Consider the following 17,780-nt stretch of genomic DNA (forward strand, 5'->3'; position numbering starts at 1 on the left):
TAAAAAAAAATTGAGGGAATCCCACGAAACCGGCTGGTTCAGACGGGCCGGGACCGAGCCGGTTCAACCGGGACCAAAGGGTGAGCCGGCCCCTAGCCAGTCCCCTATCCCGCATCCCTCCCAACCCGCGAGAAGTTACGGGATCGGGTCCGGCGAGCCGGTTCTCGGACCGGTCGCGGGCAGAGCCGGTCCCCCTGCCAGCCCTAGGCTAGTGGTTAAGGCGTTGGGAAAATTCCTTTAGGTTGTGTATTCTAATCTTACTAGTCTCATAATTTTATTTTTTACTACAATCATTGACACCCCTTAATGACAATCTTGGGTGTAAGTTCACATTGGACTAGAACACATACAAGTTTTCAATGAAAGTATAATGATGACATACCTCAACTGAAAAATTTGATCAAGCAAGTTATTTCACCAGAATTCCAGCCAACTTAATTCTATATTTTCTCAAGGTCTAACATATTACCCAATGATTATTCATCGTTTTCTACTCTTGCAGTGATCACATTAGCCCGATTCATGAAGTTTCTACTCCATTAACTCATTAAAACAATTTTTATGTTAAGATTCAACTTTTATTGAACTCTAGGTCTCCAAAACATCATTATCATGTATTTGAACGTCAATTTCATCCTACGAAGTGTTAATTAACAACTTATAAGTAAAATATACACTAATTACGTCAACTCATAGGTTTTCTCATAGTTTTCATGAACTCTGGTTCTAATCCATAATCCACCATATAAACTCTTTTTGATCCTAGGGCATTAGAGAATCACTAGGTGGAATAATTAACAAAGTAAGATTATTTCGAAGAAGAAAATTGCCTGACCTTGGGAAAATTACCTAATCCTTCTCATCTGTCTAATCAAAACAAAATTACTTAGTACTCCCTCTCTATTCATTTTTACTTGTCACTTATTTCTAAAATATATTTTCATTTTTACTCGTCACTTTTGACATATTAAGAAAAGACAATAACTTTTTTCATGTTTTATCCTCAGCAATAAATATTTATTATCCAAATCATTTTCTAAGACATCATTTAATTGAGGATAGTTTGGTAAAATACATATATCATTAATTATTTTCTTGATGTGTTTGTCAAGTCAAACTATGACAAGTAAAAGTAAACGGAGGGAGTACATGGCAGCACAAACACTAGCGTCATCAAAAAAAAAATTAATATATATGAGCTTGTAAAGTTATGAACATAATTGCAGGGGTATCATCTACATATTTGATCTTGATATGACTATCATTAATTTATCTTCCAGTAACAACTCTATACATGATCCTTCACTATTTTCACTGCTAATATTATGTCACTTGCCAATAAGCCAAGATATGAAAGTGATATCTCTTCTGGATCTTCTAGAGCACTATAGTTTTCACCCTGTAATAAAGCGATTGTATACTAAGATCAAATCAAATTAGTACTTGTATTAACAGAAGGAAAAAATAATTTTTTTGAATAGCCATCACTTTCATATCTTGATTGTATTGGCAAGTATAATATTAGCAAGTTTTGTGAGCACCCGTATAGTAGATCAAAAGTATAAAATCAATCTAGATTTGTAGTTCACTAAAAGTAAAATTTGTGAGCCTATTTCGGTGGAAGAAGACTTCGCCTCAACCAACAACTGTGGCCGTGCAATCTCAAGAACGTTTAGATCCTTGATAGCTTTGATTTGGAAAATCGAAAGACCAGCAAAGGGCAAAACAAATGCAATATAGATGAAGGTTGGAACCTCCATGAGTGACATTTTGGCTCCTTTGACACAGTGGTATCTTCGAAGAGCAAAGCAGTGAAATCCTTCTATCAATCGTGAGCTGGCAATAGTGATGCTGTTGCTCTTTTCAATGATTCGCTGGCTTTCACCAGATCGGATTCTGAATGAGCTGCTGAGACAAATAATCTAATTCCAACTGGCAGCTTACATTTATCAAGAGTTGATCTCTTTGAAGTCACAATGAAGACACCATCTTCCTTCAAGACCTGCAGAGGATTAGATGGGTGCACGAAAACAAACTCGTGAGGTAACTCTAGATGATGAGTTCGAATTTACAGATGGCAAAGAAATGAGCATTAGGCTAATAACTTACATGATCAGCTATATCTTCAAGCACTTGTAAATCACCCTTCGAAGAACCAGTGGACTGCTTTAATGCAAGGAATATAATGGGGGAGACCGGATCACTGACTATCTCTAAGCCTTTTATATCTGACAAACCTGCAGTTGTACAAAAAAAATGTTTCTTCAGACTCCCAAAATGGGGATAAGGAAGAAGAGGAAGGCAATCGATTAGGGACAAAAACCTTTAGTCAACATAGCAATATTTTGCCTTAGTTTGACAAGAAGTTCAGGTTTTTCTTCAACGATATCAATAGCCTTAATTGTAGCACTTGCTAAGTAAGGAGGCAGTGAAGCAGAGAAGACATAACCAGAACTACTGAGACGCTGTCAATGCAAGAAAAATAAACCATTAACAAAAGATGGGTGGAAAATATAAGAGATACAAGTGCAAGAAATGAAAATCATGAAAATGGAATTATCAGGGCCTGAAGATAAACTAGTACTACTCAAAACCAGTGGATAGAGTACACCTTAGTACCTGGTGATCAATGACTCTAGCATTCCCTGTGCAAAACCCACCTTCTGTGGCCAATGCATGTCCCATTGCCGCAGTTATTATATCTATCTTGTCAGACTACATTTGGATAATTCCATAAGAGGGTGTACACAGAGATACAAAGTTAAATTGACCAAATAATGTGATGAGCATACCGGAACTTTACAATGTTCAGTTAGACCTCTACCAGAACTGCCAAGCACACCAATGGAATTGCTCTCATCCAACAACACACGGAATCGATATTTTTCCTTCAGCTTGATGATTTCATCTAATGGAGCTATTTTGCCAGAATTCTGCAAATTACAGTAAAAAAATATCTGGCATTACAAAGTACATTTTTTTTTTGAGAAGTTCAAAGTACAATTTCCTTAGTAGAGAAGTGCGGTGAGAAAGTTTAACAGGCAGCTACGGAACAATGAAGCAACAAGTTGTTTATCCCCATTAAGAAAATGTTCTGTTGATGATAAGAAGGCATCAAGATCACAATTTGTAACCCTAAACCATCCTCCTTGATGATTTACTTCCTTACAAAACCTTGGAAATGATTTAGGACACCTTGGATCCTCACAAGTTATCCAATTAACTTAAAGAAATTTTCAAACACCATAATTGGACTCGGTATATTCTGCATCCTCTCCAGCCCAGTTTGAATGAGGCCCAATATTTGCATATGTCTAGAGTTAACCTCTCCCATTTCCTTACACTAACAACTTTTGTTTCAACTACCACTATGCCGCCAAACAAAAGAAATCAGAGTTACTTGTTCATATCAGTATGTTACATTAACATAAACAGTTGATACCTGATACACAGCTTCAACAACAATATATCGCCGTAGCTTCCTAGCTTGCTTGTTTTCTTGGGTAACTTTCTCCAAAGTATTTCGTAAGGACTCCATATTGTTATGCTTAAAATATATGATGGTACTTCTAGAGAGCTGAAGGCCGTTTTGAATTCCCCAGTGGACACCTTCATCCCTACAGGAAAAAGGCAGATTGCAGAACAATGTCAATAATAGTGAGATTTGATGACAGGTGGCAATCTCAGGATTATTTATTTTAACATCAGTACCAACATTAGCAAATGGGACACTAATAAATTTTTTGACTCAACTAAAATTAAGTTCAAGGAGTAATGTAAACGTTTTAGGACTGAGGTTCATTAGGTGTTGCAACCTAAAAAGAAAAAACTGAAAGGAGGGAAAGTGTATTACCACAAATGTTTTAGGAGGAGGTGCATTAGGTGTCGCAGCCTAACGGCAAAAACTGAAAGGAGGGAAAGTGCATTACCACAACCTCCATCCAAAAAAAGATAGAAAGAACAAAAAATGACTTGTTACCTTTTTTTTTTTTTAAATGAAACGAGCTAATCTATAGACTATAAATACATATAACACACCCTTCAGGGTGGCCCAGTGGTTTGGGCTTGGGACTTCCATGTTGGAGGTCTCAAGTTCGAAACCCCTTGCCAGCGAAAGCAAGGGGTTTACCTTCTGGGTCGAGCTCGTCGCCCCGGGCTTGCCTAGTGTGGGTTACCTCTCCTATGTGGTTTGCGAGCTATTGCATAGGAGCGGAGGTTTTACCCTTTCAAAAAAAATACATATAACACGACAAGTGTACTCGTGAAGAGATTTATAAGCTAAAATCCATTTTGTAGCTGAATTATGTTTCTACGTAATTGATTATGTGAATTCATGAGAAAACACTTTACAACAACATACCCAGTGAAGGGGAGTGGGATCTGGGAAGGTATGATGTACAGACCTTACACCTACTTTTCTTTTATGGCCTACTTTTATCTCTCCTAACTCTTTCTATCAACCTCTCACACCTCTTAACTGACGCACCTGCGCACCTCCTCTCCACAAACCCAAATCATCTCAATCTCGCTTCCCTCATCTTGTCCACCACAGAGGTCATTCCCACTTTTCCCCGTATAGCTTTGTTCCTAATCATATCCTTCCTTGTATGCCCACACATCCATTTGAGCAATCTCATCTCTGTTACCTCCATCTTCCGAGCGTAGGTGTTCTTGACTAGCTAACATTATGCTTCGTACAACAATGTTGGTCTAATCACCACTACGTAGAACTTACCTTTAAGTCTTGGCGACACATTCTTATCACACAAAACCCCGGTTGCGAGCCTCCATTTCACCCACCCTGCACCAATAAGATGTGCGGCCTCATCATCAAAGAGTCATACGTTTTGACTAAGTTCACCGAGGGATAACATACAAAATTAGTTGAAGTAAAAGTTTTTGTCTAGGCATACAAGCATCAAGATATTTTGACTCCCTCTATCCATATCGAGAGACAAGCCAAAAAGTAACAAGAGATTCTTCCCAAATTACATTATTCCCTCGAGTCAAAAGGTTAACGCCCTAAATTTTAGGTTACAGCACAATAATATCCTTAAAATTCCTAGCAAGCAGTATGTTGATGAATGACAGAACGTATATCTACATACCAGATGCTGAGGGAGAAAAGAAAAGATGAGTAATAAGAAAGACATTCAGGAAATGAAGAAGGAGAAGGATTATAGAGAGTAACTGATGGGCATTTGGTGACACACACAGTACTACCTCTATTTCTATGGAATGGAGACTTTAGGCACTCAGAATAATTTTTCAAGAAATGGAAAGAGATGGCCCCAAAAGCTCCTAATTAGCCACTGCAACCTAGATTCATTGAATAAAGGTTTATTAAACATGTATTCATAATTGATATCCACTTTGACAGTAAAAATTCTAGTATGGTATATCTGATACACACTAAAATGGTTAAATATAGGATGGATGTGTAAGAAGGGTTCTATCTTGGAGTATAGCTCTTATCATTTTACCCCAAACTTCTCCAATTTCAGTCAATCTTATCATATGTAGCAGTGTGAAAGCTATTGATTATTCAGCGTCCTGGTTTGCAAGATCCATCTTTTGTAACATGGCACTATAGAAAACTAAGGGATTATTAATGGCTAAACATGAACAATGTCTCGATTCAAATAAGTTGGATCGATTTCATAGAGTCCTCTGATTCCATCCCCCTCTACTCGAGCCCAGTTCATTCCAATTAAAAGTGAAAGGACCGTCTTTCGTCATCCCTGCCGCTTTTTCAGATTTTGTATTGAATAATGAATACATGGAATAGTTAGGCGTTAGGACCCTTCAATCTGTTTGAGCCTAGTTCAAGCCAAACCCACCCCTTATTTTATGAAGGCTGGAAAGAATTTTCCAGATTTGGAGAGATACGATAAGTCTTCCATCCCAGATTCCATGGCCGAGGCCATCTAGTTCACTGGTTTTACTAAAAAGAATTCTATAGAAATAGAGGTTCTCTAAATGTCATCTTTATTCTACGATAACATACATTTCATTAACCAACCAAAATCCCTGTCAAATACTGAACTTAATTTAAGTGTCAATAACTAGAACTTAATTCCAAGTAGTTGATATTACCTCTATGATGTGTTTTTATAATAGAAAAGGTGCAAAAAAAAAAGCGACAAAGTTTGTGAAGCTTGAAGCGGAAAGCAAACTATGATTAAAGAAATGAATACTTGAGAACTTGTCACTTCAATACCAGACAAGACATTGATTAGCTGCAAATGGGTCTTCATTATGAAACATAAAGTTGAAGGCTCGATAGAAATATCCAAACTACGATTGGTGGCTAAGGGATTCGCTCAAACTTATGGAGTGGATTATCAGAAGATATTGTCCCAGTTACTAAAATGAACACTAAGAATGTTGTCTTGCGCATCCAGTCTTGACTGGTACTTCCAACGGTTTGATGTGAAGAATGTGTTTTTTCATAGAAACTTAATAGAAGAGGCGTATATGGTGATTCCTATCGGATTCGATACTGAACAAACTCAAAGAAAGGTGTGCGGACAGAAGAAATTCTTAGAAGGACTAAAGCAATCCCCTAGAGCTTGGTTTGACAGATCTGCTATGTGGTGATCTCCTTTGATACCAACAAAGCAATGTTGATCAGACCTTTTCATAAAACATCAAAAAGATAGAAATGACATGAAATGACAAAGATGAGATGACCTGATTGAAGAGTGCTAAATCAAAAAGAGGAATCTCTCAAAGGAAGTATACTCTGCATCTCTTGAAACAAACTGGTATGATAAGGTGCAACAGCAAAATCACTCATTGAAAGCAATTACAAATTACGACAGGGGTTGGAGAGTGAGTTGATAAGGAGAAATATCAGAGGTTGGTTAAAGGCTCATTTATCTCTCTCACACTAAACCAGACACAGTCTATCTAGTCAACTTGGTAAGTCAATTTATGCATGAACCCGAGATTCACATATGCAAGTTGCCTTTCACATTTTGCGGTATATAAAATTTCATCCAAGGAAACGTTTGCTTTCTCCAAACAAAGTAACCTCTAGATAAAAGCCTTTACATACACAGATTGGACTGGATCTATAGATGACAAAAGATCTACATTCGGTTATTAAACACTCGTAGGAAGGAACTTAAGTACTTGGAGAAGTAGGAAGCCAAGTGAGTTGCCAAATCTAGTGCAAACGCAGAATATAGAGCTATGGCCCAAGGCGTTTGTGAACTTCTTTGGCTATATAAGTATTGGAAGAATTGAGTTGCCTGAAAAGAGGAGGAACTTTCCTTGTACTTCCACTACAAAGCCGCAGTCATTATAGCTTATAATCTTGGTCAACATGACCGAACAAAACATGTTATAATCGATTGACACTTCATAAAAGAAAAGGTTACTAATGGTACCTTGAGTTTGCTTCATGAACCGTCAGAAAAACAACTAGCGGATATGCTTACAAAAGGTCTCAACAAAAGAATTTTTCATACTTTAGTTATCAAGTTGGGCATGAATCTCTACACTAACTTGAAGGGGTATTGATTGATTAGCTTGATTCTAGGAGATCTCCTAAGTTATAACAGAATAGAATATTTTATTTTATTGTAATTACATATCTTTCCTTAGTCATAGAACTCATTCTATAACTACTCCTTCTCATGGGATGTAAAAGTATACAGAAATACAAAGAGCCCCTTTCTCAAAATTTTAAGATCAAGTTACGCAATGGAAGGAAAACGAGATTTTAGCAAGAACATGGATGATGCATTCTCCATAAATGACCAAGTATCAGGATCTCCAATTTTTTACTAACACTGCAGGTTCTCTTGTCTCACAGTGCTGGACTGGTAATGTTGCGAGGTCCTTAATGTGGGTGAATCGGCTCTATCAAATGGCCATGGAAACGAATCTGGAAGTCTAGCTCGTTAAAAATTAACTGCTTCATGTGGTTGTTGTCTCACGATGCATGCCTAACACATACAATCTACAGAAAAGAGTTATTATTAGCAGCAGGTGCTTCATCTGTAAGAGTCAAGTGGAATGCAGCAGCCAGCAGCCAGCAGCCACCTTTTATTCATTGCCCAGTGGCTGGTCAGTTGTGGACTCTCTTTTTTATCTTTTTAGAATTTCCGATGTGATGCCACTCATTATCAAAGAGCTATTGCTCTGTTGGGACTCCAGAGATAGCAGCAACCACCTGAGAAGATTGGAGCATTACCTGCCCTGAATGTGCTGGAGTATATGGAAGGAACGAAATGCCAGATGTTTTGAAGGAGAGTCGGTTAGAGTACAGCAGCTTAAACCAACTGTTTATGGCTTGTAGCCTTTTGGTGTAATCTACAGGATGTAAAGAATGAAAAAGTATGTTGGCTTCAAGGGTTCCCTGCAAATGTAGGTCTTTCACAGCAGAAGTCCTTTTTGTTTTTGTACGAAAGGTGTCCTGATACTGGTCATGACTTAGCACCCGCTCGGTGCAAGGTAATTTCTCATTTTCAATATACAAGTTACTTACCTTCTCAAAAAAGTAACAACAATTATGGACATAAAAATAGAATAAGCAGAAGGTCCTCCTATTTCATTTCCCCTCAAACCTCATATGGGAATCAACTTGTTAATTTTCACAAAAAAGAAGAAGAAGATAATGTGATCCTACATAAATAAATACCAAGAAACTAAAAAAAATATTGACAAGGCAAAATGGAGGGATGGCGAAAAAGCAGAACATAAAAAAAGTTTTAGGGAGAAAGACATGGAAACTGATCTAATATGACCCTGATCTTGTATGCATAGCCCACATTTGTGCCTTTGGTACTTTGTTCAGAAAAATCAATGTCATTTCAATATCTTCATTCTATGTTCAAACTAAAACCTTGGACTACAGATGAAGCAATAACTAAAGAATGTAAATACTCACGCAATAACAACATCACCCTTTTTGCAAAATGCTGGAATTGCACTGAACATCGTAGAAAGTCCATAAGAATACAGTATGGAATCTGGAGTTCCCAGAAACTTTGCTATTCTGGCCTCACAATCAAGGTGGACATCTGCATGAAATGTAAAAATAATAAGTTGATTTTTGATGAGAATGAAGGAGAGGAGTGCAATGGAACTATAGAATAGTACGTAGATACAAATGATCAAATTATACCAATTGTGCCATAGAATCCCCGGGGACCACAAGAACCTACACCATACTTCTCTAGAGCTGTAGTACAAGTCTCCTGCCATTCAACATTAGGTGTGAATGTTCAGTTCTACCAAAGTACTAAAACAACATCACAGCTAGCTAAATAATAAAGAAAACCTTACTAGTAATTCTTGGCTTCCTAATAATCCAAGGTAGTTTGCTGAGGTAAAGTTCACTACGTCTTTCCCATTAACTATAGTATGAGGCCCTGCAGCACTGGAAAAACACACAATATGAGAAGCAATACATCAAGCTATTCATTCCAACAAGTTTGATAACTGGAACATCTGAAATCATGAACTTGAACAATAGGTAGAACTGTAGAAGAAAAGCTCTTCTAACAATAATTGCTGCTTCAATGGAGCTTACTAACATTACTTATCAGCTCATGAGGTAAAGAAACTGTTTATAGCTTGTGCTTAGCATATTTTAGCCATTGCACTAAGGGGTTGTTTGGTACAAAGATAAATAATGCAGGGATTAGTAATGTTGGATTAGTAATGCAGGGATTAATAGTGCAGGGATTAGTAATGCAGAGTTTATTTTTATCAAGTGTTTGGTTCATTGTTTCCCACCTCATCTTGTGTTTGGATTAAAACTTTATAAAAAAACTTCTTTCCAATTATCCTCTTGAATTATTATGTAATTGGGTTAAGGTAAATAATTGCCGGACAATATTATTTTTTCATGGCCTTCTAACTAGCTGTGAGAAGAACAATTTTGTTTTCATGTTTGCCTTTTTTTTTACTTAAATTATTTGAGGATAAATAATTGTCATCTTAGTAGATTGATCACTTACAAAATGTCAATTTTCAATTTAAAAAAAGATAAACTATCAACTTTTAAAATTGAAAAGACGGTAAACAATAGTAAATTTGAATAAACCATGTACATTTACACATAAAAATTGTAAGTTATAGTTTTAATATGTATGCAATTTTATAAATTGTTCAAAATACAAATAATTACAAAACCACACAAATATATATATATCAACAAGGCAGTGTGATTGGTCCAAAGGACGGATCACAGACGAATTTCTCGGTTATCAAAAAAAAAAAAAAAAAATCAACAAATTATACATTCAATTAAGATCACAAGCATCATGTGGTGATATATTTGCCTTTTTAATTAATTAATGTTAAACAATTCACATTTCAATTATTGTATTAATTTGTATTGGATTTATTTAGTAACAAACAACTCTCTCTAAATAATTACCTAATTTATTTAAATAAATTTACTAGTACAAATATAAAGCATAAAATCAAGAAAATAATTAAAATGATTTGAGGGATATTTTTGTCTTTACATAGAGTTATCCCATGGTATTTTATCCTATGTATTACTAATACCTCCAATTAGAAGGTATTAGTAATACACCCTATAATACCATGTAGGAGGTATAACTAATCCATAGATTAGTTATACATAGACCCAAATTCCTACCAAACATAGTACTAAATAATATCATACATAATACATGGACTATTTGTTTTAATACGGCCTACCAAACGACCCCTAAGTCAACTCTAGATGAGACCTCTGAAAACTACTATTCATATTTTTTTGCATTTTGGTGTAACACACTAAATGTATATGATACTGATACCATATTGGAGTTCCTTGATTCCCTATATTTGTAGAGGCAGCTAAGCTTTTTGCAACACATATTCAGCACCATCTCAATGCTGTTGCATGGATAGAATAAGCTTTAATTATCAAATAACAGCTGAATCTAGCAAGCAAGATCACAGCACAACAGTTTTAATTGTTTTTATCCTAATGGCCATCTAATAATCATTTAGTACAAGATTAAAACCCAAGAAAATACTAAAACTGGAGCTCTAAATATAATCTACTTTTAAATGATGTAAAACTGGGATGAGCGATGCAGAGAACAGAAAAATATCACTAAAGAGAATGTAAAGCCTTTTAGAGTTGTCTTTTCTGTCATATAGGTCTATTTGAAATTTCTAATTCTCCAAGTGCACACAGTTGAATAAAAGAAAGAGAAACCTGACTGAAATCATCTGAATAAAATGCAACTTCTCTTTATAAGGCTGAACAAAATACAACCATCAGTGTTTAAAAGAAGGAAAGAGAAACAACATTCCCACCTTTCTAAAACTGGAGGTTCACGTTTCATCTCATCAGTGATGGAAGGGATAAGCGGTTCTGGGGCCCATTCTTCACATAATTCATCAATTTCCTGAAAATCTTAAACGCGTTCATCAGCGTGGTTGAAGTGTGAAGGAAATTTTTCTTTGCATTTTTTGTCTTTGCTTTCATTACAGACAAGAGGTTGGGGCAGGGGACGCAGCATGATTTAACTGACTCTCATTTTGATGCATATGGAATAAATCTAAAGGGATTTTCATGTGAAACACACACAAAAGGAAAGGATGCTTAAACAAAATTGAAAGGACTCCTTGTTTTGATCAGTAAATTGAAAGGACTCCTTATGCATATCTTGAACATAGATGATTCTGGAGCATGCATGTTCCTGTCTTGAGCCTAAATGCCAATTGATGTATAACTGCGAAACTTATACCAGCATCACGTATTGAAGCTACTTTAGAGAGCTAAACATTACAATTAGCAGAAGCTCAAGGAAACGATATAGTTTGATACATTTTACAAGTTATTCTACAACCTATACTGATTGCTATGGTTATAACCTCAAGATTTGACAGTAGTTCAGTGCATCACTCAGTGTAAACACCTAGCCTCAAAAAAATTTCAGCCACAGGAGATTTATATCCAGCAAATTAATACACTTCAACGTTGTAGGTGCGGTAGATTTGTTCAAGACGAGAAATCCTTTCTTTTGCCTTTCCCAATATATATTTAGAAATGAGTAATAATTTCTAGAATAAATATCACCATCTTAGTTAAACGCCAACCCAGTAAAGTTAATCCTCAGTTGACACAGATATAGAAGTTAGAACTATAACCAAGAACGAATACAAATTAACAGAGCATAGTAATCTTAAATAATTATGAAGACGAAATATCAACAGGGTCATAGACATTTGAAAATGCAGATTTATGACTAACCTTCTTCGTCAATGGTCTTTTAGGTGGTTTGTAACTCTTCTGAGACAGTAGGAAAAGGATGACTACCAGGAGAAGACCTTCCACAAATAGATGTCCTACAAGAAAATCAACAAAATATATCTAATGCACAACATAGAATCTAAAAACAAAGAATTACCATCCAAAGAATGAAGAGACTACCTCCAATGTTGACCTCAAATATCACAGCTCTAGCGAATTGAAATTCAAAAACTGATCTCACCCAATCAGACGTAGCTCCCACTACATTTGCAAGTATTGACACTGTTGAATCCATTATCTAAACCTGGAAAATACAGACGACGGTGAAAAACTTACCCACATAAGAAAAATCAGGATGATTTAATGGTTTTACCACATTCTCTCTATACTTTGTCATGCCCAGGTGATATAAATTAAAACCAAATGAACAAGTTAGTGATGCAGTTGATTAGAAAAGAGAAATACTCTTAGGAAGAGGATATTCAAAAATATAGCACAAAGAATATATAGCACAAATTATAACAATGATTTTCATTTACACATGAGATCTTCTCGTTTCTTTTTCAGGATTAGTGAATCATTTACACAAATATCTTATTCTTCTTCTTTTTTGAGACGTCAATCATTTACACAGAAATCTTCTATTGCAAATCTTCCTGTTTTTAATAACTTCTCACTCTCATCCATTCTCTGAGAGAGCTTGCCTGATATCAACTTGAGTATTTCATGATCTTTGATTCCAGCGAACGTGTCATATCTAAGATAACAATATCAATACTAATTTTACAAGATGACTATACTTTATCATCAAGCATTGAAGTACTCAAAATATATTAGTTTGTGTTCTTTCAACTTTTTATATGTAGAGTACGAAAATTCTTGTATTACATGGCTTTCATTGTATTCAATATCCTGCACAATTATGAAAGTCTTATTATTATTACTTAAGCATGACAACGAAACAATCAAATCATTGAACACGGAATAACGAAATTAACCAGGTTGGACCACTGCCCATTAACTAAACAAACTGATAATCTGCACATTCACATAACAAATAAACAAATTCAGTCCATCATATGAGACTGAAGATAACTATCAATGCAACTATTAGTGTGATTATTCCAACTATATTGGCAAGAAGCATAAAGATTGACAAGCAACATCCTCCTGCTTGTGGATAAAACGAAACCACTAAAACATGGTGATACACATATGCATTACATAAAAGTAAATCACCTAAAATAAGCTAAAGAACCAGAAAACACAAGCTTTAACAGAAAAAATGATTTTTTTACAAGTACTGCTGATTGATTGATCCTCTTCACATTCAGTAGCCTCTTGAATTAATCTACTAACTCATTAATGATTATGCACTAAGCGGGTCCTTCAATGTACATTCATCAATTAATAAAAAAGATTAATAAACCCCAAACTGAGATCTTGGTCAGATATTAATACCCATTATGCTGTTCTCAAAAAAGCTTCTTTTTTATGCATAAAGTACCCATTTAAATCTTTTTAGTACCCATTATTCAAGAACTCACTCTCATTCAAAAGAATACGAGTTGGTAAAAGTTGTTACCTAAGATTTAAGAGGCAGGGCAGATGAAATCCTGAAATATTGAAAATTTCTGAAAGCAGATCCTTATTAGGGTGAAATGGAATTTCGAAAATTCTGTAATCAAGAAACCCAGATGAGGAAAGAAGAGGGCGGCTTTGGTTGAAGATGGAAATTGCCGGGAAATGTGAGAGGCGCTAAAATGCAAACATCTTATGGGACAAACAAACAAGAGCTTCAACAATCAAACGCTGGTCAAAGGTGGTGGCAATTTCGCAACTTGAGCATGTCATTGTTTCAATTTTGACATAAATTATTAGTTTACTCGTGCTTTAAAAATATTTCTCTACTTGATAAGTTAAATTTAGATAATCAATGTATTTAATAATTCGAGTTTAGAGATATTCTCTCTTTCAGTTTTGTATCATGACATCTCTTTCCTTTTTTTTTATATACTAAATCCGTTTATTTTTACTTATCTATTTTGTATTTTGCAGGTCTTGAAAATTAAAANATTTTTAGTAAATAACATATTTATAGCTATTGAACTTCAATAACCCTATAACTATAGTCATTTTTGTAAGTTGCTCTATATTTTATCATAATATTTACCTTTAATTAGGCTATGCGTCATTTGGATTAAACTGAAAAATCAAATCAAATTGAACCAAATTCTAATTTGAATTGATTTTTGATTTGTTTTTGATTTGTTTTTTTGGTTTGATTTTGAAATATAGAAAAATAAAAACCAAAAAGATCAAATTATTTATATATATACTAATTACATATATAATATTTTGGTTTAAAATTAAGTTGTAGGTAATCACTTTCGTCCTTTTTAGTTATTGTTTTTTATTATGATTTATTTATATTTTATGTTTCGACATGTATAATTGTTATACTTTTAAGTATTGTGTTTTCAGTTATATTTGTGTTTATCCAAAAAATAAAAAAGTTTTATTTGTGATGTATATTAGAAAGTATATTTAAGAGATTCAATATTAATACTTCTCCTTGTATATATATTTTGTTTTTGCAAATTACAAAAATAAATTTGATTATGTTATTATTATTGACATAACTAAATGACCGAATCGAAAAAAGTCAAATTGATAAGAGAAAAAATCAAATCAAACCAAATTTATTTTGATTCGAATTAGGTCACACTTTTTCAAAATGAAAAATCAAAAAACTCAAATTGAATAATATGAAATCAAACAGTAAAACAAATGCAGACTCCCTCCCTTTAATTGATGTTTATTAAGTCTTGGAAATGATTTGAGAAATAAATAATTAATATTTAAAATAAAATACAAAAAAAAATGTCTTTTTTATATATGTTGAAAATAACAAGAAAAAATGAAAATCAACTTACATAGTTTCACACCAGAGTGACCTGATGACTCATATTTACTTTTGAGGTTTGATTAATACTCTCTAGGTCTCAATTTATGTGGTATGATGATTGAAATTTCATAATCTTAAAATTGAAAATGAGTGATATTTATTATTCGAGCAACTCTCTTTTGTCAATTATTAATTATTCTAATTTATAATATATATATATATATATATATATATATAAAGTGTACCATAAAGCTATCCTAAAAGTCGATATCGTACTCCTATACATACGAAAAGTGAATTTAATATCACATTGAAAATCATTATACCACTTTCATAGTGTGAGCTCTTTTACACGCGTACACCACATCAACCTCACACCACACATTTATTAGTTTTTACTAAAAAAATAATTTATACCCTTTACAAACCTCCATTATCTTCTTCTTTTTTGTCACAAGGATAAGCATTATATAAAGGGAAAATTAGCAAATTAGTCAAACTCCCTAACATAATTATGAAAAACTTCTACAGTTTAAAATAATTATTGAAAATGTCAGTATGTCAATATTTTAGCAAATAAAATGTACCCAATTGATTTTCTTTCCTTTTATTTCTCAAATCAGGCCTCACATTCAACTAATTTTACTCCTTATATGTTAAAAAGAAGAAAAAAAAAACTCTCATTACCCACTTTTCCCTTTTTCTAGGTTTTTACCCCAATTTCTTCCTTTCTCTCTCTTGAGTTTTTCACCATTGCTCTCTCCTTTTCTTGTCTCTCTCTTGAGTATTTCACCATTGTTCTCTCCTTTTCTTGTCTAAGAAAATCACCTCTTCTACTTTCCTCCAATTTGTTCAAGAAATCTCACAATTCCTTCAAAATATTTTTCACTCACTGATAAAGGTAAATACATTGTCACCAAGTATCTTTTGATTTTCAAAATTGGGTGCTGAAGATTTCGAAAAACTTGTTGAAGACCAAGTTGAGGAAAAACAATTTCCTATTAGTTTGTTTGTATTTATAGTTTTTTTTTTTAGAATTTTGTATTCTTTCTCAATTAATATTCAAATATGTATGTATGCTATTAATATTTATATTCATTCAAAATCTCATGTTGCATAGATATGAATCTTATATTTGTTCCTAATTTGAATTCATCCCAAAGGTATGTCAACTAGATATGTTTTTTTATTTATAGGAAGAACAACTTCCTATTGGTTTGTTTTGATAATTGTTTTAAGAATTTTGTATCCTTTCTCAATTTGTATTCAAAACCGTATGTATGCTATTAATATTTGTATTCATTCAAAAATCATGTTGCATCGTTTATGAATCTGGTATTGTTCCTAATTTGTATACATTCTAAAGTTATGTCAACTAGTTATGTATTTTAATTAAGAATGATTGCAACAAATATTCACTTATTCTTTTTCAGTTTTACATTTCATTCTCACTTTTTCATCATATTGTTTTTTGTATTTTATATATTATTATACAAAATACTACATAAAAACTAGAATGAATACAAACACAAATAAAATACATATTGGAATAAATACGACTTAAGAAAGGATACAAGATTTTGAAGAAAAAAATACATGAATACAAATACGTTTCTCAAATAACTATAGATTCATTTGGCATAACTATTGGAATGAATACAAACAAATAAAAAAAAAATACAAGTTTCATTATACAAAATACAACATGAAAACTATAATGAATACAAATAATATACATATTAGAATGAATACGATTTTAAAAAGGTTACAAAATTCTGAAAAACAAAAATACATTGTGAAAAAGGCACACGTTTGAGTTTTCTTTAAAAAAAAATGTAACTAATGAGAAAATTGAGTGATATTTACCTTTTTTGATATATTTCTCCGTTGATTTTCTCCCTTATGTTATTAAATAATTATATTCTTTCAAATTAAACAAATTAAGAATTACAGAAATAGGATATATAACAAACTAAAATATTGACATTTTAAAAAAATTTCCTTATATAAATATAAAATTTAGGAATGTAGCATGGAGGGCCTTGTTAAGAGGTGGGTCTAGAGTTTGCTCATTTACATAGTTGTTACAAATTGATAACATACATAGTTCCCTAAATGTCTGCCCAAACAGCTTTAGATACAAACATTGGAAGCACTACTACTACAAAAAAAAAAGTTGTGCATTTTACGCTGAGAAGATCAGCCACACATATTTTGTTCTCGGAATATGTGGTTGCTCCCACTTCCTGCATTATCGTGTGATCACTTAGGAAGAGTCCATGCCGATATCTACGGGATTTAGCTTGTGCTCCAGGGCCATCTAGATAGGGGAGGTTCGATAGTGTTAAAAAAAAGACATGTGCCTTAGGCCTCGAAATTTAAGAGGCCTCATTTTTAATAATAATATGTTATAAGTTATTATTATTTTTAACAAATATTGAATACTATTTGTAGAAAAAGTAAATTTTCATGAAAAATGAAGGAATTATTAGAAGAAATTGACATATTTGGAGTACTATATCTCATGATAAATAATTTAAAATAAGAATGGTTATATTATCAATTGAAAACTAGAACAAATCAATTATATAAAAGTTATTAACAATTTAAGTTTAAGGCCCAGTTTGATTTTTGCTT

General features: G+C 33.5%; 1 protein-coding gene across 1 annotated transcript; it reads right to left on the minus strand.

The window, feature by feature from the left end:
- Positions 1-1,184: 1,184 nt before the first annotated feature.
- LOC125842326 (long chain base biosynthesis protein 1-like) lies at positions 1,185-14,094 on the minus strand. Its single transcript, XM_049521603.1, has 13 exons — positions 13,821-14,094; positions 12,416-12,539; positions 12,236-12,330; positions 11,296-11,387; positions 9,298-9,391; positions 9,137-9,209; positions 8,900-9,032; positions 3,443-3,617; positions 2,793-2,933; positions 2,620-2,715; positions 2,324-2,465; positions 2,110-2,237; positions 1,185-2,002 (listed from the first exon to the last, which is right to left on the minus strand). Exons 2-13 carry the CDS (start codon positions 12,528-12,530, stop codon positions 1,826-1,828), a joined length of 1,461 nt encoding a protein of 486 aa, XP_049377560.1. The 5' UTR covers positions 12,531-12,539; positions 13,821-14,094; the 3' UTR covers positions 1,185-1,825.
- Between the last annotated feature and the right edge of the window lie 3,686 nt (positions 14,095-17,780).

Source organism: Solanum stenotomum, chromosome 10 (genome assembly GCF_019186545.1).
Source record: "Solanum stenotomum isolate F172 chromosome 10, ASM1918654v1, whole genome shotgun sequence".
Lineage (NCBI taxonomy): Eukaryota > Viridiplantae > Streptophyta > Magnoliopsida > Solanales > Solanaceae > Solanum > Solanum stenotomum.